At 34.5% G+C, this 12,106-nt stretch overlaps 1 protein-coding gene across 6 annotated transcripts in view; it reads left to right on the top strand.

Moving 5' to 3' along the window:
• Window positions 1-12,106, top strand: part of PPARG (peroxisome proliferator activated receptor gamma) — a 123,452-nt gene that overhangs the window by 45,075 nt on the left and 66,271 nt on the right. For 3 of the 6 annotated variants that reach the window (XM_019732688.3, XM_074312973.2, XM_074312972.2), the window contains exon 3: window positions 9,582-9,685. The exons of the other annotated variants lie outside the window; for them this stretch is intronic. In XM_019732688.3, the coding sequence (XP_019588247.1) occupies window positions 9,604-9,685 (82 nt within the window). In that variant the 5' untranslated portion in view covers window positions 9,582-9,603. The remainder of the gene's footprint in view (window positions 1-9,581; window positions 9,686-12,106) is intronic. 6 annotated transcript variants of the gene reach the window in all.

Raw genomic sequence — 12,106 nt, 5'->3', positions numbered from 1 at the left:
CCTATTTCCTTTACATTCAATGAGGTATTTCTGAGTGTTTAAAATGAAAAGTTTATTAAAATGGAGCTCATGTTTGTAAGTATAAAAACATAACATCTTACTTCCTAGAGCTTAGTATATTTGAAGAAAAGCACCCCTGGAGTGTAAAGAAATTAGGTGGTTGGAATGTGGTTTAATTAGTCCACAAACCTGTCAGGAATCTTAGATTCTTTTCCTAAAGCTATGCTGACACACAACATAACTTTGGAAGAACCAGTTAAGTTTGTATTCTGCTTATCCCCTATAATTTAGGAATACGCACTTGCTAAAAACTGATAGTCCCTGTTAATAGAAATTGTTAGGTAAAACTGAAGCATTAGTTATATTATTAGGGTTGATCAGCGGTTTTGCATATGCAAGAAAAAGAAAAAGGATTAGATACCTAAAGAACTACATAGGGATGTGTGTCCTGGCTGTGACTGTCATAGGACCAGGGATAACAGAGAAAAGTAAAATTTAAATAAAATTCAATAAAAACAATTAATAAAAGAGAAACTAGGTATGTAAGTATTTTATGATATGAACATTCAATGCCCAAAAGAAACAGATGCCTAGCTAAGAAAGTTTGGTATTGAAGATATTTACATTTTTAACAACAGAGAACAAATTAAACATTTATTTTTCCTTTTCAGTAGAAACTATATTTCAGGGTATCCATAAAGCTTTAGTTCCCAAAGGAAAGACCTACCTCATAGAAAAATGCCAGCTAATAAATGTAGAAAGAGTGATAGAATTAGAAAACTTTATTCATAAATTCAAAGTATTGATTCAGGGAAAGATTATTAAGTGTGTTAAAATCTTTAGGTGAATGATTGGTGAAACTGAACATCCGTATAATGCCAAAGTAATATCACACAGATTACTTTCTAATTGCAAGGAGAAAAAGTAACCCTACAATGGAGAGATCAGACTCTCATTATTCTAAGTTAGTGATCAATCTTAGCATCACTAGTGGTCCGTCACATGCCGTGACTCTGAAGGGATGGAATAGGAAGTACAGAACATTACCTATATTACACTCAAGTCCAAAATGTTTAGCTTTAATCCATAAACCCTTAGGTGTAACATCTAGTTTATAGGAAACAGGGATAGAGAACCAAGCAAAATGGTACCACAAGAAAACAACCACACAAATCCAGAGGGTGAGACATTCTACGTGACAACTGGCCTGCTCTCTTCAATTAGTCAATGGCCTTAAAATTAAGGGAAGCGGGCATGGGAGAGGATGGCTGTGCTAGATTTAAACAGACTTAAGGGACATATAACCAAATGCATTTCATCATCCTGGGTTAGATTCAGGTTTTCAACAAACCAGCTACAAAGAACATTTTGGGTCAACTAGGGAAATTTGAATATGAACTGGGTATTGTTTGAAATGAATATTTACAAAAATGGAAAGATGGAAATTATTGACTTTTTTTAAAAAGTGGATTACCATCAGTCACTACCACGTTTCACTTTTATTAAAAAATCCAAATACTCTATGCATATGCATGTATATATGTATATACTTATGTATATGTATATTCTTATGATCATACACATGCCCAGAAAAAGATCCAGTTATATAAAGACTAAGAGTTCAACATTCATAATCTCTGAGTAATAGAAATATAATTATCTTTTTACCAGTCTATATTTTTTTAAACTTTCAACAATGAACAGAGATTCATTCTGTAATAAAAGTTATTTAAAAAATTTTTTGCATATAGAAAAGTAGCAGTGTATTTTGTCCATTAAGGAAAATAAAATGTTTCCTTTGAAGAAAGAAGGTGCAAAGACTAGAAAACACTTTATATCGTTCAAAAAACATTTGGTAATGGTTTCGGCTATAAAGCTTTGTCTATTTGTCTTTAATCAATAGGATATAAAGAGTCAAACAGACCTGTGTTTGAATTCAAACTCTGTTGCTTACAAGTGGTTTTACTTTGGACATGTTATTTTATCTCCAAAGCCTCTGTTTTCTCATCTAAAAGAGTAGTTGTGAGAAATAAAGATGATTTAATTAAATCAGTGCCTGGAATAAAGTAGGCTCTCAAAATTATAACATTATGAAAGAAATTGTAACATTATGAATTCCTATCAAAAATTTAACTCTTACACATGACAACTAGATTAATAAAATAATAAAAAGAGCAGTCAACTAACATCTCTATTGCTCTTAAATACATTTCATGAACATAAATATGTTTCATGAAGAAATGGTATACAGGTAGAGCACGACATCTTCAAAACAAGTATCAATTTTAAAAGTTCATACTTGTTAGTAGAAATCTTACTCATGATAGCAATTAGAAATTTAATAGGAAATAAAGTATTAACTTTATGGCCCAAAACCATTACCAAGTTCCACATTGAAGACCTATTCAACAGCTGCTATTATTTTCTTGTTTTTCTTTAAATACCCTCTCAGTGTCACTGTGAATTTCAAATGGGATAGAAACACTGAACAGCTTTAAGGTACTTTTTTATTAGCGTATTATTAACTCAGGGTAAATTTTCACATAGTGATTTTATTATTTTCATAAGAGCAAGGAACTATGTCAATAGAAAAGACAACTATTTATACCAGAATAACTCCAGAATACTACGATGACTTGTGAAGAATCTATGAATGAGGCAAAAGAATATTTGTCGGCAAAAATGAATTCTTGAGTTGATTGTTCAGACATTACCAAATATTAATTACCGAGTTGTTATTGAGTACTCTCTTTGTAGAAAGCACTGTTTCTAAAGTCTGTGATGAACTATGGCATTCTCATGGGTGATTAATCCACATTAAGTGAGTCATATCAGTGTTCAAATGCTTTCAGGCTGAGACTTCTAACATGATTATTGGCATTAAGAATAATTGATTGGAACAATTTATTTGAACATTTTATTGCATCATTTTAATGAGATAGAGCACGGTTTGGAGCTTTGAACTGGGAATAAGGAAACCTGATGTCTAGCTCAAAGTCTGCTACTAATTATCTGGGTAATACCTTGGGCAAATCATTTAATTTCTCTAGAACCCATTTTGCTTATGTGAAAAATTAAGAGATTGCATGTGGTAATCTCCCTGGTATTAAGTTTTGTAAGTCTGTGATCTCAGTATTTTCTTTAATATAGTCACAAAACAGGTAAATTGCTTCTTTTACATAAACTAAACTTGCATGGAACTGAGGTGCTAAGCTTGCTTTAGGATTCTTGTGGATCCCTCGTGTGGTTCACTAATGATAGAACATGTTACCTAGGGAATCTCCATATAACTGATCTTGAAAAATTAATTGATAAAATCTGCAGAATGAAGAAGATACATGTTTTAAAGTTTTAGGATTTCCCACAATGTAAATATGGGTCAGTTGATGATACAGCCCGTGGGATTTTACTCTGCCAGAAACCGAATTACTGGAGAGTTTTGGATGTTGCATGCAAAGACACGTTAGCATAGTTCAGGTGGGATGTCTTTGGTTCAAAGTATAGTGTTTACTTGATCCCTAGAAAGTGGTTAGACAGGTTAGGCTCTTTTTCAGGTATTACAGGCAAATTAACTTTTAAAGGGGAAAAAGAGGAATTTTTCAGTTGGTTTTCCTCTTTGAGACTTTTAATTTACTCTCAGGCTTTATTTTTTGAGATAAAAGTGCCTTTCATACTGTCATCCAATTAGCAGTCAGGTATGCAAAGGAACTAGTAACTCAGGATTAGAACATGCATAAGAATACAATATTCAGAATTTTCATTACACTTTAAATAAACGAATTACAGGCATACTATTAAGTATCTCAACATCAGAACCAAAAAGGGCCTGTTAGATAAACACTAAGAGTTCAACATTTTTGATAGGTGGAAAGATAGTCAACAAAATTTTCTATTTATCTGCTCACAAATGTGTGGAAAGAACAGTTGAATATGAGGTCAGGAGTTTGGTATTCTAATTCCACTCATTTTACCAACTAGCTGTATATGTTCAGGTAAAATGTATTCAATTTTCCTGTGTCTGTTTCCTATAGCTTTCCAACAGAATGATTACATGTAACAAGACTAACCCACCAGTTAAGATCATTCAACAGACACTGCTGTGGGGTAGTATAGCCCAGGACAGATTTAATGATGTAAACAGGAAATGTCACAAAATGCAAGTCAGGAACTTACTTCTTCTCATCCTAAAGATGAGAAATGTGAACCCAAAGAGTTGACACAAATCTGTGGCTGAACCCAGATAGGAACTGAAAACCTAGGCTTTCTGGCTCCGATGTCGGTGTGCTTTTGCATTTACTCCACTGCCTCAGCATCTGGAAGACCTTTTTAAATATCAAATCTACATCTACTGGCGCTATTGGCTACAAGTTAACATCATTTTCTTGAGTTATTTTTCTTTAAATCAAAATGCTATATGAGTTTAAAATATGAATCTTACATAGACATTATGTGACGTTCTGAAAATCTGAACCAAATTACAGTTTTTGATTAAAGAAGAATGGATTTTTGCCTTTTAAAAGAAAAAGACAGATGTGTTCAACAGCGGTCTTCCTTTGTCTCTTCCTCTGGGAATACCCGGCTTGCTGTGATGGTCGTGATGGAATTTACATGTAGGATACAGGATTATTTGTTCTTCTCAAAGGCATGTGCCCCATCGGGACATCATTTATTCCCTGTTGTATCCCCTGTGACTATGAAGAAACCCTGGATTGATGCAACCAGCACTAGAAGATGAGGTTCTGAGCCAGCTTGAATTGCACTAGGAAAAGGCAGCAGCTCTGGGTAGGGGGAGAATGAGCTTAGGTAGTCATTCTGGTTGTTAGCAATTACCTGGCTTCCTTTAAAGTACATCGGGCAATCTAAGTCTTGTTGGAGCAAGAAGGAAATTGATACTGTTGTCAGTTCATTAGGTCTCGAAACTCCTTGAAGGATACATGTGAGACAGATGTGGCAAGCAGCTGTTCTTTCATCATTCTCGTCACCAACAGAAACAATCAACATATGTTTTATGCCAACTAGGGACACTGTGCTAGGCTCTAGGGATACAAAGAGGTATTAGATATTGTTCTCTCATGCATCTCCTGACCTCTCAGGAACTAGTATAAGTGTTCTTAACACTTATAACATGAAATGCAACTTTTAAGATGAGGTTATAGCAAAAGCAAAGAATATTATACACACTATTGTACGCCAGTATTAATACCAATACTGACATAGCTTATTTTACGTAAAAGAAAAAGAAAGCAATGAAAGCAGTTTTTAAAATCTAAGTTCAATCTAGAGAATGAAATCCAAATTTAATCTACAGCCGAAATAAACAAGGTTTCAAGAGTACTGCAGCACAAAGAGTATTTAATATTCTATTTCTTGGGAATATTTTATGTAAATCATTCTAAACACTGAACAATGTTTTAAAAACTTTATACAGATATAATACTATGATTTTATTCATTATAGATTTTAGGCCTCTTTTTGTTACGAATCATTCACAGCTGTTATTAGTCTAGCTGCCTTCTCCTAAATGTACTGAAATTTTGGTAGTTTTTTGGCTGAGTAATATTCGGATTCTTTTGGCCAAAGACAGGTTCCATAAAGTAATACTGAAGATTAAATATTGAAGAGTAGCCTTCTCAAATACCAAACTGTCCACTGTTTTCAGCTGTCATAAACTGCGATGGTTAAATAAGCTTTACATCCTCCTCATTATATAATCCTCCCTGATTGTCCCCATTCTTTCTCCTGCTGAGGGTGTGTACTGTACCCACAGCCACGTCCTTACCTCTGTGTCTCCAGAGCCCAAGGGGAAATGAACTTCTTCTTAACCTCTACATCACACAAAGCCCTACATCCCTCCATAGAAAAAGGTGAGTTCGCTTTTGTGCATAGTGCGTAAAGAAGGTGGTCTTTTACCACTTATTCACTCTGTAAAATTACCAAGGACTATCCTTTAAGGGAATTCTCCATCGAGTGAAAAGCAATAGACTTCTGTATAGAGATACCTTTCAGATGCACAATGCTGATAACCAGTTGATCAACAAAGAATCTTGACACTCTTTGAAGCTCCAAGACCTTACATTACAGTGTAATTCACCAGTATGCTCTTTTGTAGATCTTATTATAATAGTCATCAGGTTTTGATATAATAAAGAGTAGGACACTGAAGAATCTTAAGGCCTTGAAGATAGAGATATTCACATGCATGTCAAAACCCATAAATTTTCTTGTGATCCATACTGTCCATTGATAGTAACAACTTTAATTAAGCAAATATATTATTTCTGATATAAATGCATGCTAATTGACCTTCAAAGTTATTTGGATCATTTTGATTAAATAGTTAAATGTGAACTCATTGAGGATAAGAACCTTGGCTTATTAGTATATTTATCTCCGATGCCTAGAATAATACCTGGCACGCAGTAGGTGTTTGATGAATATTTGAGGAATGGATGGATGGATAACTATAAAATAAAATATAAGTTTTTTCAATATCTAAGGACAAAACAGATGCATAATGGGATACAAATGAGATTGGCTCAGTTTATCTTTGTTCATTTTAATGTCCGTGTAAGCAAGTTATTTATTCAGTTACATATTGCTGTAGTGTGATAGGACAAAATATTATCACTAACATAATATATGATTAAACAATCCACAGTATATAAGTATTTTTTTAGTAACTTGGGATGGCTTTATATATTGCTTGATTTGTATGTGCCATCAAAAGTTTAAACATTTATTGAGCCTGCTATATGCCAGGCTCCATGTTTATCAAAATTGTGAGTTTTGTTTATTGACTGTTTTTGAACTCTACGAGATAAGAACACATCTTACTCATCAAGCCAGCACCTAGCTCAAGGCCTGCCTATATGTTGTGATATATTGTCAATAAATATTTGTTGAACAGATAAATGTATGAAATACAATGAATAGGACAAGTTTTTGCTTTCAAGTAATATAGTCTAGGGAGAGAAAGTTTCACAATATGGTAAGTGCTGTAGATGCTATTAGAGTCTAGTGCTATGGAATAATTAACTATTAAAAATAAAAAAAGTGTGAGAACTATTAGAGGCTTAGAAGGCCTAGCTACATAGTAGGTAGACAAGTGGAATGGCATCTGAGGGAAAATAAAGAATAGAAGTAACAGTAGGTGAAGAGTCCAGAAATCAGTCCCTTTGAAGATAGTTGGAAGAGGGTAAACGGGATCAAATATATGGTGATGGAAGGAGAACTGACTCTGGGTGGTGAGCACATAATGTGATATATAGGTAACGTATTACAGAATTGTACACTTAAAACCTATGCAATTTTAGTAACCATTGTCATCCCAATAAATTTTAATTAAAAAAAAAAAAAAGATAGCTAGAAAGCACTGATCTGTGCATTGCCCAAATTGTAAAAGAGACTAGTACAAAACTTGAGAACCAGGTAAGACTACTAGCTTAAGAAACAAACTAGGATCTTCAGATAGAACTATGTGACATAAATAAGCTATATCATAAATGAGCAAATGTGGGAATAAGGGCTGTGAGAGATTCTTCAAACATTCCCTCCTCCTGCTCCCAGTATCCATAGGTATTAAAAAACAAGTAACATAGTTATTCATTGATATTCCTTGAAAGAGTTAACATATTTTATGAAAAGGTGATTTAGACACTTCTAAGAGTAGAAATTGATGAAGGCCAGTAGAAGACTGGCCTGAAAATTAGAGGCCTAAAATCCTAGATTGTATTTCCAGCCTTGTCGCTCGCTGACCTCGCTGTTTAACCTGGAGAATTTACTTGTCGTTTGGGGCCTCGCCAATTTTATCATTCTTATAATCTGGCATAATCTTAAAAACATTTTAATAAACATGTCCATTTTTCCAAAGTTGAAGAGACTTTGGAATCTGAGGGCAGGAATGAGGTGACGATCAGAAATTAAGTGAGACACTGCCACGTAATAGGAATAAGGCTGAAACTTGCTTTCCAGACTCACACACATCTTAAGACGTCAAGTATGAGCATCGATAGGCAGAATGGGGCTTAAATTTTTATTCTGTTTTATTAACAAGAAGAAAAGTGTTCTTGACTTTAATCATTTATTTTGGTCTAACATAAATTCAACCAAAAGTCTCAGATTCAATCACACTTTTAAATATTGTGTCATTCTGTCTGTAATATAAGTAAATTTCCCAGCATTGAGGGGAAAAGAGAAACTCCTTTATTGAGAAATCAAATTGAATATAAATAAATCTAGTTCTATACAACTATAATTACCTCAGTCATGTGGACTTTTAACTTAATTTACCTTATAAAGGTTTTGGGGCTTAAAATAATGATGTAAGTGCCCAACTGTCCATTTTATTCTGCACTGTTGAGATCCACTAAGCATTTCCCCACCAAGCTGTTGCTCTATGACTGACAGGGAAACTTTTGCTAGTCCCCTTGAAGGATGACTACTTACTCAATGTAGATTAATCAGATAGATATATATTTATTCCACTCGGGGAATATTGGCATAAGTGTAATTCAGAGAATTATTGCCACCTGATATATTGCCCTATGTAGGGCATCTTTTTAAATCCGCAAGTCACCGTAATTATATTAGGCCACTTACATGATGAGAGGAGACCAGCTCCCACATTGAATTTTGGCACAGCTAGTGTTTCTCCTTGCCAAAAAGGGCAAAAGGCCTTGAGCAAGAAGCCAGCTTTTTCCTGATTACAAAACTGACCACATTCCTTGCCAACCTATCAGTATAAGTCTATTTTTTTCTGGTAGTGCATTTTTCTTTTCAGAGAGAACTCCACTTTTTTTCATTATGATATGGCATTTATCATTTACACATCAATCAATGCAACATTGTTGCATTGCTATTGATGGATAAACTTAATCATCAAGTTTTTAAAAAGCAAACCCTGATATATAAAATCGAAAGCATATCAGGCCCTACCTTCATTCTCTCAACTGTTTAATTTTATAGAATTTGGATAGCAGTCAATGTCATTTGGGGCTTTTGTAAAGTAGTAGAATCAATACCTTAGAATATAACATTTCAGTAGAATCCTGACAGCAAATTTTAAAATGTGAATACATGTTTGAAATCAAAATTTTCTTCAGGTAATATGATTAGAGATTCGACCAGGGGTGGGCAGTGAGAAAAAGTTTGCCCAAGTAAGTTCATCTTGTGTTTCATAACCCAGAGATGGAAAGTTTTCCACTTAAGAAGCAATTGAATGTTGAACAATCTCTTTGCTCTGATAGTTCTAAATACTGCACAGCTCGCTCCTCTCACAAGACACTAAACATGTGGGTCACTGGCGAGACAGTGTGGCAATGTTTTCCTTGTAATGTACCAAGTCTTGCCAAAGCAGTGAACAACATTATGACACAACATTTTGTCACAGCTGGCTCTCTAACAGAAGAGTGCCAGCCAATTCAGGCCTGGTTCTTTGTGTGTTTATTCCCACCTCTCCCAAATATTTGGAAACTGATGTCTTGACTCATTGGTGTGTTCACAAGTTCTACCACTGCAAGTCTTTTTCTTTTAACGGACTCGTCTTTTGCAAGAAATAGACAAAATATCAATGTGAATTACAGCAAATCCCTATTCCATGCTGTTATGGGTGAAACTCTGGGAGATTCTCTTATTGACCCAGAAAGTGATTCCTTCGCTGATACACTGTCTGCAAGCACTTCACAAGGTAAAGTCCATTCTAGATACGGCTATTGGGATACTTTGGGCATTTATGGAAGGTTAAAATTGCTCTTGTAGTTTGCTTTCCGAGTTATATTTGTTCTAATACTGTTACATGTGTAGTCCAGTATTTTAATACTTAGTTTATTGCTAAGTTTATTGCTATAATGTTCACTTATAAGCATATTCAAAACTTTTAAAAAAGAAACCTAAACCATGTCTGTGCATGGCTCCCATTTCCTGAATTTTAAGCATTTTAAAGGTAGATTTATATTTAAAAGGCCTATTCATTTTTGTTTCCTGGATTTATATGTTTGCCAAAAATACTTAAGGTCTTTTTATAATACCTGAAAGGTCACTTTTTCCCTTTTAATCATATGTTAGATTTCTCTCATAGCAGTTCTTATCCCTCTTACAGCATTTTTATTCTTCTTAAAGCCCTGTCAGCATGTTTTTGTTCTACTTTGAAATCAAGACATTTGTATGTATATTTTAATCTCTCCCAAAGAACCATAAGCTTCCAGAGTGTAGGAACAACTTAAATACTTCTTTATATTTCTTAGGATACCTGGCATAGTGCCTAATGCATTGTAGAATAGATGGTGGGGACCTTGGAGAATGTCTATTCTAAGCATCTCATTTTACACATAAAGAAAATGAGGTCCCCAAATGTCTACGGCATGCTAAATAAATGATTAACTATTACTTTTACTCAGATGTATAAGACTCAGATACCTAATTTTTCAACATTTCTTTCTTGGCCATTGAAAAATATAAGTTCTTCATTTCTACAGCTCCTTCTACTGGAGTTTCTTAGCACAGCTTTTTCTGTTTTGTATTTATTGCTATATTTCTATTTGTTTTGTTATTTTCTTCTCATAGAAGATTAGTTTGTGTTAAAATAGTGTGATTAATGTTTTATAATACAAGTGCTAAAACATTGCAATTAAGTCACTTAATTCTTGAAATAGATGGTTTTACATATTAATGTTTTAATTTTTGTGGAAGCCTGAAGTTTGAACGTATTAATCACCACTTTTTAAAACATCAAGGTTTTTTAAAATTAATAAAGACTGTTTCCTGAAATATTATTTTATTTTATTATGATTTGACTCAATGTGTATTTCAATCAACGGAGCCTCTTCAATAGGTGTTTAGATTCAGATATGACAGAGAAGTCTGTTATTTTTCTGCAAGCCATAAAAATTATTGCTCTCTTTCTCCAGTTATTAGTTTAGCTGGCATCAGGGAAGAAGGTCCTAGGTATACTCTGAAGTCGTTCTTGATTCAAAATTTGGTAGTTTTGCCTGTTTGAAAAGATATGTTCAGAATGCAGTTCAACAAATATTTTAGGTTAACTGGGGGACAAGTACTGTGGATTGTAAGGCACAGTTGTGTGATTCAAGTTAGTTTTCATATCTTTATTCTTGTGCCTTGAATGTGCCCTGGATTTAATTCTTTGGGGGTCTCGCATCGCCTCCAAAAGAACAACCCAGTCCTTTTCTTCCTAATTAACATGATACAGACTAGAATTATTGGCCATTAAGAAATTATATATCGTACCAAGAAGTTAACTCTTGTCTTATATGGTCTCTGATGACTTCTTACTCATAAGTGTTGTTTTTCTGTTAAAAATATGAGCTTCTAAAGGCCAAAGACCTGTGGTTGTTCAATTCTGTTGCATTTTATAGATGACCATGCAATATTTACTCCCCCCTTGCCAAAACAAACAGACAAGTTTGAAAATAAACTGGGAATATGATGATCATTAGCTAGTTGGGGCCAGCAGAGATGAAATACTGGAGAGATTAGGTATTTGGCCTCGATGCAGTAATTATTGAGGTGTTCCTTCTTCCTCGTTATAGGCAAAGTGGAATTGGAGGTTGTTGCAAGTAGCTGGGTACTGCTATTGAAGAAAAAAAATAGCTCGTTGATTGTGAATTATCCAGATGCCCAGCTATATTGGTCATATTCATGAGACTACAAATTCTCCGCAACTACAACCTTAGAGGACTTCTCTACTTTTTCCTGGGCTCCTTGATCCCTGCGACCCACTTATTCCCCTTTCTGTTTTCCTCATGAGCTTCTCAGGCAACCCCAAGTAACCCCATGCTGGCTTGGAAACCATTTCCACTAGTAAAATTTGGCAAGGTTGAAGGGAAGCTTCCACAAACTCAAGCTGAATGTGCCTCCTGCTTTTAGTGCCAGACTTAGTCCTGTGTGAATTCTCTAATTTTAAGTTGTTGCACCAGAGCATTGAAAGATGATGACACGTTTGTCCTTTGGAGCTGATTGAGCAATGGAAATATGCCTTGGAGACATGATAAATGCTGCAATAGATGATTCTTGAAACGAGAGTCTCTCCTGAGATAGGAGTGCATGATTGATTGCCCATCATTTTTATTCAGGGATACTTAAACTGTGTCTG

The sequence above is a fragment of the Rhinolophus sinicus genome, chromosome 5 (genome assembly GCF_057876585.1).
Source record: "Rhinolophus sinicus isolate RSI-liver-muscle chromosome 5, RSI-T2T, whole genome shotgun sequence".
NCBI lineage: Eukaryota > Metazoa > Chordata > Mammalia > Chiroptera > Rhinolophidae > Rhinolophus > Rhinolophus sinicus.
This window is presented reverse-complemented; position numbering and strand designations above follow the sequence as displayed.